The following is a 22438-nucleotide window of genomic DNA, read 5'->3' as shown; positions in this document are numbered from 1 at the left end:
TTTTACTAAGATTTTTGAAACCTTTAGTACTGTAAAATATAAAAGATAAAAACGTAATTTAGTCAAGCGGATTTTAGATCGGATGCAAATTTTTTTTACTGAACATTTTTAATCTTCTTCGAAATTGCATTCTAAAAACTGCTAAGTCATTAATATGTAAAAATGCTACGGTATATTTGAAATAAAAATTTATTAACAAACAAATTGGGAAAATTATGCAACCCTTTCCCAGCTTTTTATGAATTAAATTCAAATAAAAATCATAAAAACTTAATTATCAAAATTTATTAAATATTCTTTTATTTATCTTTGTTAATTTTTAACCAGAAGATGCAATGATAATTATATTTCCATAATAAATAAACAATACCAATAATAATCTATCATTAATATCAAAACTTAAAAAAAAAACAAATAAATTTTTAATATAATTAATATTTTTAATATAATTAAGATTAATTATATAAATAAATACTGTATTTAATTATAATTATAACTAAAAAAATTATTAGAAAATTATAATTGCAGCATTGATGTCATAATTAATTAAATGAATAAGCGATTTCCTAATGAACATTCAATAAAGTAGGCTATGGCATTGAAGACTGCAATTTTCTACACTTTTAATAATGATTGTCATTATTTAAAATAAATACAACAATAAATACTTTTTGTTAATAAATAAATATTGCTGCAAAATTATTAGGCCAAATTAAGAGCGTAATTCTTGTACAGATAGTTTAAAGTTTCGTAAATTTGGTAATTCAATTTATTTTTTAAAAAAATTTAATAATTAAATTTAATAGTATTGGAGTTTAGTAACTACAATAGGGTTTTTTTATTACACAATTCAAAATTTAATTTTTCATTGAAATCTTCCTTTCAATTACAGCAAAAGCCTGTAATTTCTTATTGAAATTAAATCTATTAAAAATAAAATTATTAAACTTTAATAAGAACCAGGAAATAAATATTTTACCATATATATATGATGATTAAATTGTTTTTATGAAATATGTTGAAAATAGTGAGCTCATTTTTGAAAATTTATTGTAATTTGGTATGTATAATGAATGCATTTTTATCTAATGTACCGTTTCTAAATAAAATTCGAATTTTTCTAACCTTTCTTTGTTTTATTCAACCTATCTTTCAGCATTTTGTTCTAAATTAAATTTTCTACAAGTTTTGTTTAAAGGTTTTATGTGTTTGTTACCCATTTAATAAAGTTATTGTAAGTCAAACGTAAAAAAATAGGGGTTTTTTACCCCAATTTATTGGTTTTCTCCCCAGATTTCTGAACAGCTACTACAAATACGGTTCTGGAGTTTATTTTATTCAATTTTTCAGGTCAAAAATCATGAGAAATTATTGCTCCAGCTCCTTCATTAACGTCCTAAAAATTTCAGTGTGATCTCATTTCACCAGGATAGCTGAAGAGTTAAGGACACCCCTCTGGGCTGTTATATTTAATTGTGGGTCCGGCCTAGGGGAGCGGTAAGAAAAAAAAGGGTAGCTGAAATCCGAGGGAATTCTTTCACTTACCGCAAATCGCAAACGAAGTATTTTAGGGCATATGTTCGTAGGAATTTTTTCCCATTACTTTCACGAGTAAATTAGGTTATTTAAGCTCTGGAATTTCGTGATACACTCTCATAGGGGGTGGAGCCCCCAGGACCCCCGCAATGTTCGTTATCCTCATAGTTGTGAGAATAATATAAAACCTGAAAAGCAGTTTTTTCTCCAACGTTTCCCTTGTTCTTGACAGAAGCTCTATTACGCTCCTGCTGTAACGAAACATATCCTTCTTGGTTCCACTTTCCATTATCCTAGAATGTCATATACCTCGGGAAGAGGGCAAGATAGAGAGAGCTGAAAATCGGATATGTTTTAAAACGCATAGTGTATTATTTTAACGTCGAAAAACGAAGTCAAAAGATTGTATTTGGTTGTCGAACAAGAGGAAACAGGTTAGGTTTCCTAACTTCAATCTCAAGAGGGCTTCAATCTATGGCTAAGATAAAAAAACCTTCACACTAGAAAAAATACCACACGTTTGAGTTAACTAATTACTCAACCGAATCTTAAAACTATTCAGCCAGGTTTCTAGTTTCGGATTAAAATAAAAACTCTTAATTCGTTCATATAAACACACATTAACATTTCCTACGATAACACGAAAGTGTTTTGATAATTTGAAAACACCGGTCGGTTGGTTCTAGCTGATGGTATTGCAAATGGATCCAACCTTTATTTTATTGTTTAGCCACCAAAACCACCGTAAAGTATTACTTCAGAAGATGAATGAAGACAATATGTATAAATGTAAATGATGAAGTGTAGTCTTGTAAAGTCTCAGGTCAACCATTTCTGAGATGTGTGTGGTTAATTGAAACCCAACCACCAAAGAACACCGGTATCCACGATCTACTATTCAGATCCGTATAAACGTAACTGCCTTTACAAGGATTTGAATCTTAGAACTCTGGACTTTGAAATCAGCTGACTTGCGATGACGAGTTCATTACCAGACCAATTCGGTGGGTTCCGCCCCAGACATTCTTCTTTATATATATTAAAATTAAAATTACGAATATAAAAACATATTAATCGAATGACAGAGTACCTATTTATATAAAAAAATAATCTTAGTCTAAAAAGACTAATTATTATTTGGGTTAATGCATTTTCTTTAAATACAACTATCAATTTATGTGCATTCATTTAATTAAATAGCATCTAGTCTGTTTTAATCTCAAAGTTTAACATTATTATTTATGAAATTGCGTTCCAAGAACGTAAAAAGTGCATTACTTAAGTTTTGGTACTTAAGATTCGATAAAATACCAGAAGAAGTTTTGTATGTTGATTAATTCCATGTAATTTACTTAAATAACAGTTAAATTTGTAATTATTATTAAAACTATGCTAAATATAATCTGACTAAGGTTAGTAATAATTTTTAAACGTCCGTATAACATTAGAGCAGCACGTTATAACTACCGATCAGTTTAAAATTAATAATAAGCTGCATAAAACAGTTAAAAATGTTAGATTATATTATTTGGATTTTATTTATTTCGGAAATTTCTTTTTATAAGATTAAAGAAAAACTACACAAAAGTTTCCTTTTTTACTTCCTTGTACGAAGTAAAGAAGGTATTGCGATCGCGAAAAATTTCGGTTTTCAGAATTCAACGGAAATATCCATTTTGACTATTCCTGAATCCACTATGACTAGTTTCGGTGTGACGTCTGTACGTACGTACGTATGTAGATATCTCGCATAACTATAAAACGATTATTCGTAGGATGTTAAAATTTTGGAATTAGGACTTTTGTAACATCTAATTTTGCACATCCCATTTTGATTGCAATCGACTGGACCAAAAATGATCCAAAAAAGTCCAAAATCCAAAAGATTTAGATTTTGGAATTTTTCTTAACTACATTAATAAGCCCTCATTGAGAGCTTTTCAACGATATATCATAAGTGGTACTTATTTTCATTGATTGCAGAGCTATAGCCACATAAAATTTTAATTAATTAATGAAATATTTGGATCTTACAAGGGTGAAGGTACACTGGTTTGAATCCGACTTCATATACATAAATTTTTGTTTAACTTTCTTTTTTTTAATTTAAATATATAAATTTATTAATAATTATTAACCTCTGATTGCAAAACAATACTTACAGTAAATGATAATAATTTAATAAAAATAAATTATGAAAAAATTGGAAGTTATTAGTGAAATAAAATTTTATGTACTTTTCATTTTACTTCTAAAATTTTTAAAGAGGGTAATAATTATTAATAAATCAATATATTTAAATTAAAAAAAAGTTTAAAAAAAATATATTTATATGAAGTCGAATTCGAACCGATATGTTAATGGTTACGGATCCGACACGTTCTCAGTTACACCACAGAACTACTTGAGCACCGTGAAACAAAATTAATACATAAAATAATATAAAATGCTGATACGGACACCAAAAAAAAAAAATGTGATACAATGTGATTTCCACCACAATGAAATGTGTAACTGTCAACTTTAGTAAAGAATTGGAGAATAGTATCTCACTTTCAAATAAGTTTAAATGAAGTGCAGCTAAAAATGTGTATATGTAATTTAATAGGCGTACAAGGAAGTCATATAGTGTCTACATCAGATTTTTTTAATTCAACGAAGTAACAACTCGATGAGGTGATTTCTTCAAATTGTAACTGGCGTGATTTTTTATAAGAATTTCATCATAAATTCTGTCGTACGATTAAGTTGTGTATTACTTATAAAGTTTCATTGCAATTGTTTTTCCACCGGATAATGAACAGCCGCATAAAGCAAAGCTCAGATTTTCTTAAGGAAAACTGTCCCATACTCAGAATTATAGACGTTGGAAATAACTAATTACCAGACTGAATCTAAAAACTATTCAGCCAGGTTTCTAGTTTGGATTAAAAAAAAACTGTTAATTCGTGATATGGACATCATAAAAAAAAAATTAAGAATTATTTTATTAAAATTACAAAATATGGGAAAAATAAAGATAACATCAAAAAGAGAGAGAATTTTTGTAAAAAAAAACGACTATACTATCAAATATTTTGAAATTACTTGAATTAAAAAGAAATCTTCAAAATATTTATAAGTCTTATATGAATTTATAATAATAGTAAAACATATATAATGGGGAAAAAATAAAAGTTACAGAAGCATCGTGTTCAAAAAAAATGTTTAATTTATGAGGCCTAATCAAACGCAAACTGAAGATTTTAAGGTTGAATATTAATGATGTGAAATTTTTATGACGGAAATCGATAAAACAAAGACCTAAATTAGTGGATCGTATATTAAAGCATTCGGCTTTAGCTAAACTGGTACGTAACAGAAGATTTTGTGGAGGGTAAAAATATTTATTGTGTAATTAACTGAATAATTTTCATAAAACAGATAGTTCAGGATGTAGGATGGACTGAAATATTTTGGAAACATTCCTAACTATTTTTCAAGAAAAGTAGTTAAAATAAAAACTTTCTAAATGTTTTTAAAAAAGTTACTCAATATTAAAAAAATAAAAAATAGAATGTGAATGAAAAATTTATTCATTATTTCTAAATTGGAAAGTTAAAATTATTTTTATTATTAAACTTATAATTTATAGTTTTACATTAGTCATGCATAATCTTGCTTAATTGTTGGTTATATTTAAGTCTTCTTTTATCTCTTTTTTTAAAGAGTACATTTTTCAAGTTATAAGTTGTAGTGAAAAGCACTTTCAGTTTATGTTAATTAAACGGTACAGTTTATTTTCAACGTTGTTTGTTTTAACAATCAGTTTGTGAACCTCTGTTCTATTTTTGTAAGGTTTCATTGTTTTGTTAGTATTTTTTCTTTTTAGGTTACATTAAAAATATACTATTTCATTGATGTCTTAATTGAAATTTATTTTTCATTTCTTTCTGAAAAAAAGAAGATTTTTCGTTCGTATTTTTTTTTACGAAGCTGAAAATGTGCGAATTATAATATTTGGGAAAACAAAATATAACCAAATTATCAGAATTTACTTAAATATTTCGTTTTTCTTATTAAGGATTGTCGCAGGAAAATAGGCAGTCATGTAAAGTAGAAAATTATTTTTTTCTTTACATTTGAAAAAATCTGTTTAAAATATTGAAATAACGTACAAAAAGAGTTAATTTTTACTTAATTTTTTTGTGATTATTGGTATATCATCACTTATTTTATTTTCTTCTTGATTCTTTCCCTTTGGATGATTTTTCTGTGCTTTGTTTTTCTAGAACCCCCATCTGATACGTGTTTAGGATTTAGGGTAGGAATTTGATTTTTTTATGGTAATTCTGCCTGTAGATCTGTCCAAGCTAAATGCAATGGTTTTATTTGATGATTATTACAAAGTTCATCTTGGGGCTGGGGCAGTTATCGGGTTGTCTACCCTCTAATCTTTCTTAATAAAATGCAAAAATTATTATATATAATTTCTCGTTATTAAATAAATAATTCAATTCAACATTAATTTATTTAAGTTAATGTATAAATATTATGCAATAACAAATTACATAAATAGTTTACACAATTAAATTGAAAAAATGAGGTAATTAATGAAAAAAAAATAAAGGAAATTTTAAAAATTAATTCTTAAATTAAACATCTTTTAGTAAAGTGAATAAAAAACTGTTTTTTTTCTCAATACATATATCTGTGCAAAAAAATAAAAAATAAAATGGGACCTTAAACTTCCAGGGAAATTTTATCTTTGAAGTTTTCCCTTTCCACGTTAAAAAACCGACAGTTTGCAAAGATTTTATACCATTTTTTTTTTTTTACCGAAGTTTAAACAGAAAAAACAAACAAACCAAGACAAACTTCTATGATGTCTTAAGTTGTCCCAGACATCTTGCTACGCTTGATCAGATCTGTCATATATTGTAACTTCTCATCCTTAGATGTTCACCGACATACATAAAGTTCCATGGAAGCAATTGTAGAACCGTCGAGGATAGGAACATGGTAGGTTGGGAAGAAATAAAGGTTAAGAGTGTGTGTGTGTGTGTGTGTCTGTCTGTCTGCTGTGAAAGAGTGAGAGGGAGACAGGCTTGCACTTGGTACTTCTTTTTGAGTGAAGGTAACGTGTTATTAGACCACGAACACGCACGTGTTCATATTGCAATATTACAATATCTTCTTTTGAACTCTTTAACAGCTATGGCCATCGCTTAACATCATTTTTTGTTACCGAATAAGCACAGTAACACACTTTCTGTAAAATATTATCAAACAATAACTTTCTCCACCTTTTAAAAAGTATTCAGAATTCGATAAAGATAGTTGTAATGCTTCAATCAAAAAAAATCTATTACTTTAACATAAATTCATTAGTTTTTTCCATTCCTTAATGTGAAAGTTTATATATGAAATGCATTCTACGTATTATGTTAATTTATTAACAAGTAACAAGCATTAGGCTACAAAATTTTGCGGACAAGAATATCCGGTATAAAAAACTGCAAATTATAGCCTTAAAATAAATAAAAAATATAACAGGACTTTATTTTGTAATAATAATAAAAACTTTTATTAATGAATTTAAAAAGCATTTTTCAGTACTCTATAACCTTGTTATATACAAACAATAATGTTACTAAAAGGAAACAGGTCAATCATTTTGATATTTCTATGAAAAAAAATTTCATTCGAATTGAGCAAAAAAGGTGGGAGTTATTATTTTTTTTCAGTGAATTCAATTGTATTCTTCTATCACTGTTCTTATTTACTAAGAATTTACTATAAATTAAAATATTCCAGAGACATTAAAGAAATGGTACTATGTCACCAGAGTTGCCAAATCATTATACATAAAGACGTATTTTTTTATACAAATTTAATACATAAAAAAACCACCTTGTTAATTATTTTGTGATGTAAACTAATATGGAAAATTTATACTGCCTATTATTGTGTGTACTACTGTAAACAAAGACATATTTCTTCCTTTCATTACTTCTCCAATATATTGCGCTTTCAAGGTCATTACTATTTCTTCATTTCTAAGAAATAAAATGAGTAAACGTTTACAATGCAAGTGTAATAAATGGTAATACATAATACAGTTACGATAATGTAGGGACTGTCATGTTCAGAAATGTATGGACTATTTACATTTTACCTTCCCAAATCAATTTTTTAACGGTTATTTAGCACTAAAAATGCGTAGGTTTGGTTATAATAATAAATACCTATGCATTTGCTAATTATCAAACTAAAATGTGTTATAATTAGAATCCGTTATATTTATTTAGACTTTCTTTCAATTATCAATTAATACGGTGTAGTATTGTCAGATAACTAGGTTCGATCCTTGTTGCAATACTTATTTTATTTAAAAAAGATTATCGCATACTTTATTTTTGAACTCGGATGCTAATTGGTTCTCTTTTAATTTAACCTTCTAGCATTTCGTAGTGCAATGTAGTTACGTCCAAACGTGTTTTCCGATTACTATGAAAAAAACATTATGGTTCCTTGCGGGAAGATGTTATAGATAACGACTGATGAAGAGATGCGGTAAAGGGGAAGTTTCCGTCTCCAAGCATCGCTCGCAGACTGAATAAGTGATCTTTTTTCTACTATTGACCCTCATTTATTTTCGTCGATCTCTCAGTGGCTACGCATTACATAAATACTATTTCACATCAAATAACATCTTTAAACTTAAGTTTTTCTCTGGAAATGTTTTCCTACTGTTGTACAGCAACCTGACTATATATATATATATTTTTTTTTATTTTACACTAATTAATATTGGTTTTCCATAATCATATTTTTCATCGTTTTCCCCTCGGACCCTATATAATAAAATTTTTTTGAAAAATGGGAAAAATAAATGACAAAAAATAAAATACAAAAAAGAACCATAAATATAATGAAATTCCTTCTTTAAAAATAATCGATAGTAGTCGATCGAGAATCCTGGAGGAAACTGTAATTAATTTTTGTTGTTTTTTTTTTTTGAGACTACCGTTAGGTATTACTTATATCACAATTTTTTTAGCGTGTGAAAATGCCACGCCTGAGCGGGATTTGAATCCGAGACCTCCGGATGAAAGACCGAGACGCTACCAGTCGCGCCACGGAGGCCGGCGTTTACAATATTAATAAGATATTATTTTTTTTTGTTTTGGCTAAATTATTTACAATTAGTGGCCCCTTGCTGCTCCGCAGCGTTATTATTACCAACAAAAAGTTATAAATTTTTAAAAAGTCGGTCAAAAAAATATTCCATTTACAACACATCTCATCCCCAACCCCATTAATTTTTCTCTTTCGGTTTCCTACCACATTAAAATGCGTGCTCAAAAAATTTTTCCAGTCCGTCTGGGCGTTCTACTGGACGGATCGAGCTGATTATTTTTAGTCTTCTTGGAATGATTTGCAGATATGTCATCAAGCATTGACAGACCTTCAAAGGAATTTTCCGGTGACTAATAACCTCGGAAACTTTTTCGATTAAGTAATATATGACGATTTTTTCTTAGAAATTCTAAGAAGAGACTCATGTTTGGGATCCGATGACGCTTGATGACGTTTCTGCGGGTTATTCCGAGCAGAATAAAAAGAATCAACCGATCCGTCCAGTAGAACGCCCTAATGGACTGGAAATAGGTTTGCAGATGAAGTCTTTTAATATGTGAGATAAGTTGCGACTTCTACAGTACTGCTTTTTTCATTTAATTTTAATTTTATTTATGTAATTTCTTAGTAGAGCTTAATTTGTTAAATTCAGTAGCTAAAACATTATGTGATGCTTGCTGTTACCAGGGGCAATAGTATAATTTTTATAATATTTTATAAATTTTAGTAATACAACTAAATAAAAAAGGATAAATTCTATTATCTTCGGGGAAATAAAGGTAAATTCTATTACATAATCTTCGGGTGAAGTTTTTATAATTCTGAGAGAGAAAAAGAGGTCTTCTTAATTCAATCATAATAACAAGTTGGGAAAAATAGAATCGATTTAACAGCAGCTTTAAAAAATTAGTCTTTATCGACAAATTCTGATATCTGGTACTTTCTTACTTTAATTTGTTATATGATCAGTAGAATTTAAAGCTGAATCGAGGATGAAATTTCTGTAAGAGAATTCATATTCCTGGTAGCTATCTTAATTAAACATTTTAGCACATGGAGTTTTGCCAGAACACAAAATTTAACATGTCAATGATTGTAGATATCCTCCAACTTAACTATCCTTTAATCTTTATCAACCCTCTCTCTCCTCACTCACTCACTCACTCTCTCTCTCTTCATATATACATATATATTTATTAGTTCATTTTTTCAACATTAAATACATTTTCATTTCATGTTTTCATGTGAATATAACTTGAACTAATCCTATTTCCACAGTATAAAAACTTAAAATTTCAATTACAAAGAAAATTACAAAAAAATAATACACTGTTGCGCAGTTCTCCACAATAAGACCAACTTTTTGTTATTTTATTTCGTTTCCTTTTGCCCCATTCAAACACAATCAGTTACCATAACCCTGAAATTAAGTAACGTTACCTGAATAGTACACCAAATAATATTACTAACAATAGATTTCTCAGTTAAAGAAACATCAAGTTTCAACTTGCAGTATCATAACGAACCACGCTTCTAACTTGCCCAACTCAAATTTTATCGATCTTAAATTGAGAGTAACTCAAAAACAACTCAACCAATCTTCATTAAATTTTCACATGCACATCTTCAGATACACTATTACAGGCTAACTAAATTTCAACGAAATTTATATAGTAGTTTTGGAGATTTTCGAGCCACAGAATTTTATACGTAGGCCTATAAATATAAAAAAAGGAAATCCCAATTTAAATAAATGGTATTTTAGTACTCCTTACCTCAAAATGTAAAGAAAGTTAATTTTCACCCCCAACCCATTTCCACAACGCAACCGAAAATAATACTGTACTTTTATTCAAAAAGTCGGTATAAAAAATATTTGCTTTACGCCTTAATATAACTGAATATATATGATAATAATGTTATAACTGAGAATGTATTCGATAAATTCCTCGTAAATAAGTTTTAATAACATTTTTTTTATAATTATCTCTAATGTCAACAAAGAGTATTATTATTATTTTTTCATTGTTATAAAGAATAATTAATTAGACTATATTTCTTGGTAACGACAAATATGTGGCTTAACTATGAACGTGAGGAGTATGCAACTCTCTTAATTCTATTCCCGTCTATAATGGGCATAAATAACGAGTAAATTATTTAAAGAAAGACAACATAAATATTCATGGGATGCAAAATATTTTACTTGAAACTATCGTTGTGTGCAGCCTATATTATAAAAATTCTTAAAATTCTACAATGGATGCATTCTCTCATTTCTTGCCTATAGTAAATTATTTGGCGTCCAGTTTCGTACTTGTCCAGATGCCAATAATATAATGTTAGTACTTTTAAATAAATTATTAAACGAATAATGTGGAATTTTTGTTACAGTGTTCCAAGGTCTTATTATTATAGGTAGAATATAATTATTAGAATATAACGTAGAATACATTATTATTCTACGTTAATGTATAGTAAACGAATGATATAAAGAATGCTTTACGTTTTCAATCAGTTGTAAATATTTGAAAACAGAAAACGTTAGAAACGATTTACAAAAAAATAAAATGAATTTAAATTTACAACTAGAGTACTATTTTTACCAGTATATACTGAGGAATGAAAAAATAGAATAATTAAGAAAACAGCCAAACACTCAATATAAATGAAGAATAAAAAATATTAAAAAAATAAAAATAAAATAATCATTAAATACCGAACGGAATTCTATATGTATTTCTAAATGTTTTTATAAATTAAAAATAATAATTTTAACTAAAAATTATGCAATATCATTCATTATACTCCGTTGAAGTATCGGGGGGGGGGAGAGAAAGACCTAGTCCCGGTGGGAGATCCTTCTGGGGGTTCCCATTGGAGGCATGGCAACTAAAAAACCGAGTCCCGGCTATCTGGCGGGAACTTTGTTCCCGACCAGGTAGTTAGAGGCTATGGCACCCCTCAAAGCCGAGTTTATGTTTAGTTGCGGATCCGACCACAGAAGGGGGGGGGGGGTTAGAGAAGAAAAAATCATTTTAGGCAATCCCAGGAGAGAGTGTAAAGTTATTAGTTTAAAAACAGTTAACTCCCACCTGAAGGAACAAAACGTAATAACATAAACGTTTAATGTACTGTTATTACGTTCGATAAATATATCAAACGTATTAACAGTAAAAATAATGTTATTAAAACTTATTTGAGTAATTTATTGAATACATGCTCTATGATACATGTCACTTATTTTAATAATTTTTTTACCGAGTTTTGAGCGTTTTGTAGTTAAAATATATTTCAATAATTCGATCTTTCGTTGTATATAATCAACTATTATAACACAATAAAAAAATTATTACACATTTTGTATGTAATATTACTAACAAAAATCAGTTTTTGCAAATTGTGCCTTTTTTTTAATGAGATAAATTCTTTCAATTTTTAAAGGATTAAAAACGGAATAATTATTATTACTAATTAATATATTTATTTATTTGATATGAAAACTGAGAAAAAAAGATACCAAATGATGGAATTTTAAATAATCTTATGATAATTCTATTTGATTGAATTTATTGAATGATATTTAACTTTAAAGTCCATTTCAATTCGATTTGGAACTGATGCAAAGAAATGCTCTCTTTGTCTATTGGAGAATTGTACCCTTGAGATCAATGAAAGTAATTAGTTAAATAAAATCCAATTCTATTAAATTATATATGTAATAACATAAATGTAACATCTAATATTTAATTATTTATAGTTATTAACTAAACAGATAACAATTAATTAAATTTTTATTTACTTATTATTCTAATTTTTCTTATCAATACTAGATTGAGGAAAGCGAATTTTATCGGTCACAAAATGGTTTTATTATTCCTACGTTATGCGCCTAATGATTCATTCACGTCAGTTCTAAAGATAATTAAATATATTACTAATATTATCTTTCCTACAACTAGTAATTATCTATAATGTTACAAGGCATAACGAAACATGTGTAGGATTCCTTCCAATTAAAAATAGTAGAAAATATAATAATGAGAGGAATCCAGAAAGGAGCTAAAAGGAACCCTTTTAGTAAAGGTAATAGGTCCGTTTAACAACCGTCTTTTGTAATACTGCTCACTGAGACACACCTAAACAAATATTGCTCTGTGAGAAGAGTTACCGGATCCACGCTAGGAATGCATGGGAATGAAAGGACTCGGTCAATCGTTTTCACGCTCAACTGGGTTCTGGTCCGGCAGGTACAGAAGATAGGAGTAAAAATACTTCGGGGGACACCAGTTCAAATCAGTTCTGCAAAATCAGCCTAGGCTTGACGTTTCGATGTCAGGCTGCGAGATGAGGGTCAGCAAGATGTGAGTCTGCGAGAGTATTATGCGAGGAGAACAGTGAAGAAACGAATTTCTAGTGAATTAAATTCTCGACGTGATTAAGGTCGATTTAAGGTCAATTTTTGGGTAGTATTTTATATCATTTTAATGCTTTTAATTCCTTAAAATATAATTAAAATATATATTATAAATTATTTTAAATTTACCTATTTTAATCGGATGGATGAAAAAATTAAAGAACATTACCCGGAAATAAAACAAGGGACCAGTTGAACAACTAAAAACTAACATTTTAACCGTTTCGCTATTGTAAGAACTATTATGTAAAAAAAGTTAGGTTTTGAAATAAAATCAGTTTTACAGTAAAAAAATATTTTATTTAGATCGTGGAAAATAATACATTATCTGTATAATGGTAAGATCTTACCTAAATAGGTAAAAAAAGGAAATTCATCAAAATTTGCCTGCAAGGAATACTTTAAACCTTCGTTAAACCTTACAGCAATTTTACAAACTAAAACCCTTCAAAGGAACGATGAAATGACATACCTCCCTAAAAAAAAAACAAACTAAACTGTGTTTTTTCAACACTGATGGAGTCGCTTTCAAAATTACCAATTAAAAAAAGTATTAATAATTTTTTTAAAACTACATTCTCCTCTTTCCAAAAACCTAATTTTAAAGTTAAAATATTTGAAAATAAATAATTACACGGTTATTTAGTTTGGTCTTGAATAAAATAACAAACACTTAAAACCGTAACATTTTGCAAATACTTAGAACGTACAAAGGAATAACTACCTGGAAAATAGAGAAGTAAGAAATGTCAACGGACAAAGTTATATTTACTTAATAAACAATTTTCCAAAAATTACTAAATCTAAACAATATTGGATACAGTTTTATTCCACAATATTATTTATTAGTTAGTTGTGACCTTTTTCCTTTCTCTGTGAAATTAAACCGTAATAAATTTCTTAAGTTACAAATCAAGGGGTAAATTGGTGCTTCCTTATGATTTTTGATCTAAAAAATTAAATAAAAGTAGTCCCAGAACTCTATGTCACTTAAGTTTTACGAAAAACGGAGAAAAAACACGAAAATTCTTTGTTGGCAAAATACTTTTTTTTAAATTTATTATATTAATTTAATATATTATATTAAATTAATATACAAAAAACCGCTTACCAACAATAATTCGAATCGTTCTAGCGCTTCCGGAATTAAATTTCATCTTCAGGCACTCTCATATTCGTTCTATTTGTAATAGTAATTAAAACTTTACATGTAAATTATGAGACCTCCAAATTGACATAATTTTATAACATATGACGACCAACTATTAAGTTTTAAGCAAATATCACGATTTTTTTATAATTTACATGTGAAGTTTTAATTACTATTACAAAATAGGACGAATATGAGAGTTCCTGAAGATGGAATTTAATTCCGAAAGCGCTGGAACGATTCGAATTCAACTGCTGGTAAACGGTTTTTTGTATATTAAATTATCTACTTATACCAACCGGCCATGCTTAACAAAATTATTGGAATAAAATAACTTTATTCATTTACCAATATACAAATAAAAGTTTCTAGTTAACTTTGTGGAGAATTTAATTTTGAAAAAATTAATGTAAAAACGACTATTAAAATTAAACGCAAATTTCAGTTCAACTTTAATAAAAAAAAAATAAAACACACAAACTGGATCGGAAAAGTGATACGAATTTTAAATCAAAAAAAGTTTCATCAATGTTTGAATAACATAATGTAAATGAAAACTTATCAGTAACAGAAAAAAAAGAATAAAAATAAATTTAAAAAAATAATCACATACTACTTGGTTTTTTTTAAATTATTAAATATCAAAATCGTTATTTGATAATACTGTAAACATTTCTTCAAAGGAATTGCTCAATGTGATTGCAATTCTGTTCAATGCATAATGTTCAGTTCAGGAAATTTTATTTAAAAAAATGGATATCAAATTTGCTTTAACAGTAACTACGTTAAAAAAAAATATATATAAAAATAATGTTTTTTTTTTAATTCATAAACGTATGCAAAGACAAATCATATGAAATTTAAATTTCATAAGAAGAATTATTTTATTTATAAGATAAATAATTATAAAAACATATAAATTAAAAAAAAAAATTCAATATGCTGGAAGATAATAGAATGAAAATATTTTAAATAAAATTGGAAAAAAGAATATTCTAGATTAAAAAAAAAACTGGAATAAATCGGTAAAGCACTTATTAAGGCATCTAAGATTAATTGATTTAGATGTAAAAGGAAGATTGAAATAAGAACTGTAAAAAAAATCAAAGTTTTGCATGCGTAAAACATATAATTTGGGATAATATATGAGATTAATCCAGAATAAGAGTTACACGTATCCATCAGTAATCAAGTAAGTGATGAAAGAAAAATTTAATTTTATTAAATATCAAAAAATAAAAGTATAAATAAATCATAAAATACAAACCGCAACGATTTATTCCTTTCATCCATTTGTAATGCACGATTATAATAAATAAATTAATAAAAATAAATTTTAAAAATATAAAACTGAAAATTAATATTATAGATTAATCATAACCTTAAACGTTACACACTTAAAATCAATTCAACGAACTGTAGAAGACGTCCTTTCTGCTCGTAACTACCGACTGTTCATTAACTGTTAACAAACTTAAGATGAAGAGGGAGTATATTAGTAACAGGATAATTTCTCTAATCGATGAATAATCAATTAAATGACTATCTATTCTGAATGAAGTTTAAAGGTTGGCAATCATGTTTACAACGCAATGAAACAATTTATATAATTTATTTGGCACGTAAATCAGCAATTAAAAAAAAAGAGAAGCAACCATTAATAATTATATGAAAATCCTGTAATAATATTAATAAATAAACAGATAAACTTTCATAAAGGAATAAAAATAAAAAAAATATTTTTTTATTAATTATCAATCAAAATTGATATTATTAAACTACTTAACTATTGATAATGCAAAGTAAACTAAGTAATCTCGTTATAAAAATGTTAAATATTTTTTTAAATAGTCTTTAAACAACTGCAAGTAGAACACTATAAAAGCTTCTTGCAATTCCGGTTCATTTACATAACATATTATCTTATTAGATCTTATGTAAATAGATACATTTAACACGTAATAGCTATCAAAAAGATTTAAGAATGAAAAATAGATAAAAAAAAGAAGAAATTAAGTGTTATTTAAATTTCATATGTAATGCGAGAAGAATAAATCGAAAAAATAACTGTTTTTTTATACTTTATTATACTTTTATTATTTATTATACCAGGAATCTCATTTCCAACGGTAGTGACTCCGGAAACTCAAAATGGTTGCAACTTTTCTTATAATGACAATTACTGGTTACCAGGTACAGCACTCTACCCATACAGTACACTGTAATTCTACAATAGTACTTAACATTAAAATACAATAGGATTTCTTTTCATGGAGCTTCTATAATTTGATTACATATTTTCGATCACGTTGATGCAAATTAATTAGAAATAAAAATTTTAATAAGAATAAAAAAGAAATTAAAAAATTTTTGAATAGCTAAAAAGTAAGTAAAATAAATTAAAATTAAGAAAAACTAACGTGAGATCATACCAAAACCTTACATAAAAAAAATTCTTGCACAGTTTTTCGTAAGAAGACTGACTTTTCCTTATTTTTTTCGTTTCTTTTGTCACGCTCAAACACATATGCAGTCATCATGACTCTCAAAGCAGGTAATGTTACTTGAACATTACGCCGAATAATACTGCTAAAAATAGATATCATATACGAACCACGCTTCTAACTTGCCCCGCGCAAAGTTTACCGATCTTAAATTGAGCGTAACAAAAAAACTCCAGACTCAACCAATTTTCATCTGTCCCAATGGCAGGAAGGCGGCGACTGGTGCCCTTCCGACTTCGATGGAGGGAGCAGCGATGGTCCACTCATGAGAGGCCGCCAAGTATCTTGGAATGTGGTTGACCTAGGTGGTCATTCACTCTTAACGTCCAAGCGGTGAGTGAGAAAGCTGGGCAGACTGTCAAGAACTCCGTTAAGTTACTATCAAACGTTGGAGGGCCCCGTACATCGAAGAGGAGGCTGTACGCGCATGTGGCGACCTCGATTCTTCTTTATGGCGCATCACTAAGGAAGACAGCCATGGCGGTAGGGCGTAACAGAAAACTGTTGGAGAAAGTACAGCGTCGTATGGCTCTTAAAGTGGCGTTGGCATACGCCTCGGTCTGGACTGAGGCGGTGCTGGTGGTGACTGGGATGCCGCCACTTCAGCAGCTGGTGGCGGCTCGTGCGCAAGTTTATCGGGGTGTGTCTAAGGACGATTCCTACGCAACTGTCTACAGGGATTGGCAAGCCAGGTGGGATGAGTCCACGAAAGGGAGGTGGACGCATCGTTTGATCACGCATATTGAGCCACGGGCGAACTGGGGTTCTGGCTGACACAATTCCTGATAGGCCATGGGGTCTTTCGTTCATACCTGTGTGAACGAAGAAGAGCTGAAGACCTCTTCTGTCCCTACTGTCGTGAGTTAGACACGCCGGAACACGTGATATTCCAGTGCTCGCAGTGGGACGAGGAACGCCGCAACTGTACTACCGTAATTGGGCATCTCCAGGTAGGGACCATCGTTGGAACGATGCTGCGCAGTTCGGTGGACTTCGACACTGTGACGGGTTTTGTGTCGAGAATACTGCAAATGAAATTTCATGAAGCGAGGAGGTGAGGGACAGCTCCGTACGGAGCTGCCGTTCGCCCGTGCTTGCACGGATGGACGGTGGTGATTAAGTGCGGGGACTCTCGACCCCGTGGGCTAAAAGAATGAGTCCCGGCGGGGCCGTCCCTTCGGGGGTGACCCAGTTATAGGCGAAGCACAAAGAACCGAGTCCCGGTTGCTGGATGATTGAGGTCGGGAATGGGATAGCCAGGCCTGGCTTTTCCCTCATCTGGCGGGTTGAGGCAAAGGCACCTCCCGGAACCGCGTTCATGCTTAATTGGAGGTCTGGTTTCCGGAGGCAGGGATTAAAAAACAAAAACAATTTTCATCATTTTTCACATGCATAACTTTAGATATACTTCTACAGCATATATAAATTTCATGAAATTGATCAAATAGTTTTGAAAATTTTCGAGCCACAAAATTTTATATGTAGGCCTATAAATATATACATATGTATGGGAACCACAATTTAAGGGAATGGTATTTCCGTAATCCTCTTACCTCAAAATGTAAAAAAAACTAATTTTCACCCCCAATTCCATTCTATGACAAAAAGTAATACCGTACTTTTCTTCGAAAAGTCGATAAAAAAATTCTCAACCTATTGATATTAAAACAGAACGTAATATTATCAAACGAGTCCTTTCTTGAGTGAATTCCCGATGACTATTTTAATTGATCTCTTGTTATTACAATATCATGTTAGACCTAAAGAAAAATAAGGAGTTGTCAATTTTTTATGAGATACACCAAGGAAATCCATGGTTTACCAAGGAAAATTCATTGATAAACCAGTTCCACCCAATAAGCATGGGAGAATAAATACAAATTTCAAATTTTGAAGTTACGACTATTTTATTGATCGCGATGACGAAGTGTCTTAAAAAAACTGACAGCAGTTTGGAACTTTCTCCACACGCGACTTTTTTCTGATGCACGGCTTGCACATACAACTTAAATAAAAAAAAAAATACTTATAATTTTATTTAAATATAATATTTTTTAGAGAGCTCATTTAATTCGATGATTCTAACTAAAGCACGCACTCGTACTGTATTTCATTCACGCAGGTGTGGCGGTAAAAGTAGCCATTTTAACTACTATTTTACACATTTGAAAAAGTATTTATTATTCATATTTTTAATTCTACCGCTCACCTGTAACGTAAAACTAAGATGACTACACCAGCGGACGACTAGAGGTTAACTCGTTGTCGCAAATCAGCTGATTTCGAAGTTGAGAGTTTTAAGGTTCAAATCCTAGTAAAGGCAGTTACTTTTATACGAATTTGAATAATATATCGTGGATACCGGTGTTCTTTGGTGGTTGAGTTTCAATTAACCACACATCTCGGAGTAATCGACCTGAGATTGTACAAGACTACACTTCATTTACATCATACAGATCAATATAATCTATAATCTTGTACAAGAAGAGTAAGTAAAAATAAAAAAATAAAAAAACAGAAAAACGATGAGACGAAGTTGATGATCGCATTCATAGTAACCCGTGAAGGAACAATCAACTTTACGAGAATATAAGCCAACTTGCAACAATGATACGTGATGATACTTTCAGTGACTTAGTAAGCACATTGAACTGGTATGACATTCTAAAAATAATTTTTATTGAAATTTAGGCAAAAAAAAATTAAACTTTAATTTTAAGCCAAACATTATAATCATTTTAAAAGAAGAATATATTTTTCGTGTTTCATAATAATTTCGTGTATTTTAAAATTTTCTTTTGATATTTTATTTTCATTTATATTTTTATTTTCTTTGATATTAGGCATTTAAATATAAAAATATACATATTTTTTATTAATTTAAGAAAAGTTTCGTTAAAATTACTTCAAAATTAGCTCGCTATTACGTCATATCCGTTAATTGCGTGCATATTCTGTTTTACAGTTCTATACATCTGAGTATTTTGGACTTTACTGCTGTAAGGGAACCTCTCCATTATCTGACGCTACTATATATACCTTAGCTGACTACCTTTGCAGTTAGCAAGGTTAGCTGTTCTCTACTGTAAGCATAAAGAATAATAACACAGTAAAAATTTACATACACATTAACCAACAAAAATATTTTTTGTTTACACAAATATATCCCCTTTAGAGAAATGTGCTGCTTACGAGCACAAAATTGGCAGCCTCCTACAAGGTTAAACGTCCAAATATCTGTTTTAAACGATTAGAATATACAAATGCTAAAATAAAATTATGCAGAGCAGTCAAAATGAATATAACAGATTATCATAAGAGAGAAATATTTGGAGATCTCTCTCCCCCTCATTCATAATGTGATCTGTACCTAAAGGTAAAGATTGATGAAAGATAAGTGAAACCAATGATCTATGATACGCAGATATGTACTTTTTTTGAAACATTTGAAAAACATTTTGTCTGAACCAGGATTCGAACTCGGAAACCTCCGAACGAAAAGGTACTTTTGTCATTCCGTTATAGATTGATGGAGATCTGTTTAATTTTAATAAGTATCACTTTATTTATTTCATATAACATTTTTTTTTATATCATATTCAGATATTACTAATTCTAATTACAAATTTATTAACCAAAATTAATACAGTTCACAAAATATCTATAAATTTTAAAATTTATTAAGAAAAAATAAAGTTTAAAAATCATAGTAATTTAGAAATATGATAATTTTTATCGAAAGACTTTATTTCATTTTTTCAAAGATGATTGTTCGAAGTAAGATTTAATACTGAAGATGAGTTAGATCGAAACCGGTCGTATTAATTAAAAACGAAAATTGACGTACTAAAATAAGTAAAAATATCAAAATTATTTATTTTTAAAAAGTATAAAAGGGATTACAAACCGATTCAACCTTATACAATAATATATTTTTTTTAAAGAAAATTTATAAAAATGAATTTAAAGTCTAGTGTCATGCTTAAAATGGTTAAGCGAAGCGTGTTTTGATTTTTTTGTTTTAGAGAGGACAAGACATCATACATAAACTTTATATATATATATATATATGTGTGTGTTTTATTAAAAAAATACTTTTTTTAACTATGAAATCTGCTAAGACGATAAAAGAAACACGTAAAATTAACGTTTAATACCTTTTTTTTTAACCTCCGGGACTACTGCTAGGTATTGCTTTAGAGGATGATTTGTAGTCTGTGAAAATGCCATGCCTGACCGGAATTCGAACCCAGGACCTCCGGATGAAAGACCGAGACGCTAAAACTCGCGCCACGGAGGCCGACAGTACTGCTCTCCTGCCATGACTTATTGTTTTAGCAATAACTATTTTAATAGTATTTGTTACTTATTAAATGTGAATAATGATAAACATTTTCTCTTAAGAGTATTCTAATAATTACAATGTATTTAATTAGATCTAATTTTTAAACAGAAAACAGAAAAAATAAACTGTAATTTTAATAAGTATAATGAGAAGACAGAACGAGAATAGAAACTTAATTAGAACATTTCAGAGTAAAAGCCCTGAGAATATCATGAAAGAAGAAATATTAATAAAAATATTGCTTAAAGGATCAGTGGAAGATACAAAAAATAGAGGTAAGAAATGATTAAAAATTATATTCGATCTAAAAAGAAATAAGAGCTATCCGGATCTAAAAAGTTCAATTAAAAATAGCGGAGAATGGAGAAACTCATGGTGCAAGGGATCTACCTAAGCGCAGATAAAAAAAATAATGGTATTTTTAAAATCGATAACAAAATTATTAGCTAAGTTAACACTATATTGTTGGTTTCCACAAATACTAACTTAATTTGTACAGTTCTGTTAATTAGAGTCCGGCAGAAATAACTCCCCGATTTCCCCCCGCTGCTGGTTAAGCGTTAATACTAGACGGCGAGGTGTCGGCACGCCATTTTTTAGCGGATTTCTTATCATTTCAGTTACAACCATGGCGTGGAGTGGTGAGCATCGCGCTAACGTTATTGAAACGTATTTTAAAAATGGTGATTCTATTATCAACTCGCAGTGATTATTTCTCGTTCACACTTTCGGCAAGGTCGACACGCCGCGGTACCCGATAAGAAGACAATTCAGTTATGGGTGTCCAATTTTAGAGCTATAGGTTCAGCTTTGAAAAAGAAAGCACCGGATAGGTCACGAAGCGTTCGAACACCCAAAAATAATGAAGCAGTGAGACAAACAGTTACACAATCTCCTCGTCGATCAGCTTTCAAATACGCTGCTGCGTTACAAATTTCTGATCGGACTGTAAGGAAAATTTTTTACGACGACTTACAGTTTTGTCCTTACAAGATCATAGTCGTGCAACAGCTAAATGAACGTGACTCGATTAGTCGTATTGCTTCTTGTCAAACTATTCTCGAAAATGTTCTGGTGAACTCGATTGTACTATCAAGTGACGAAGCCCACTTTCATTTATCGGGTTGTGTTAACAAAAAAAATCTTTCGATTCTGGGTAGAAAATAGTCCCCTATAACTTCATGAGCGCCCTATGAACTCTGAGCGTGTTACAATTTGGTGCGCGGTTGTTGAATTTGGAATAATAGAGCCGTACTTTTTTGGGGAAGAAAGACAATCAGTTACAGTAACTTCCGAACGTTTTGTAAAATTGTTACACGATTTCTTGCTGCCAAGACTTAATGAACTCGGAAATCAAGCCGAAA

The 22438-nt window shown here is 29.6% G+C and overlaps 1 protein-coding gene across 2 annotated transcripts in view; it reads right to left on the bottom strand.

Annotated features, from left to right (window-relative positions):
* The window catches only part of LOC142327746 (beta-1,4-glucuronyltransferase 1), a 619540-nt gene that overhangs the window by 307566 nt on the left and 289536 nt on the right, over positions 1 to 22438 (bottom strand). Inside the window, exon 1 of one of the 2 annotated variants that reach the window (XM_075371050.1) lies at positions 15493 to 15605. The exons of the other annotated variant lie outside the window; for it this stretch is intronic. Within the exon in view, the coding sequence (XP_075227165.1) occupies positions 15493 to 15518 (26 nt within the window). The 5' untranslated portion in view covers positions 15519 to 15605. Of the gene's footprint in view, positions 1 to 15492; positions 15606 to 22438 lie in introns of those variants that run through there. 2 annotated transcript variants of the gene reach the window in all.

The sequence above is a fragment of the Lycorma delicatula genome, chromosome 7 (assembly GCF_047948215.1).
Source record: "Lycorma delicatula isolate Av1 chromosome 7, ASM4794821v1, whole genome shotgun sequence".
In the NCBI taxonomy this organism is placed as follows: Eukaryota; Metazoa; Arthropoda; class Insecta; order Hemiptera; family Fulgoridae; genus Lycorma; species Lycorma delicatula.
Note: the sequence above shows the minus strand (reverse complement) of the source record. Positions and strands in the feature narration are given on the sequence as shown.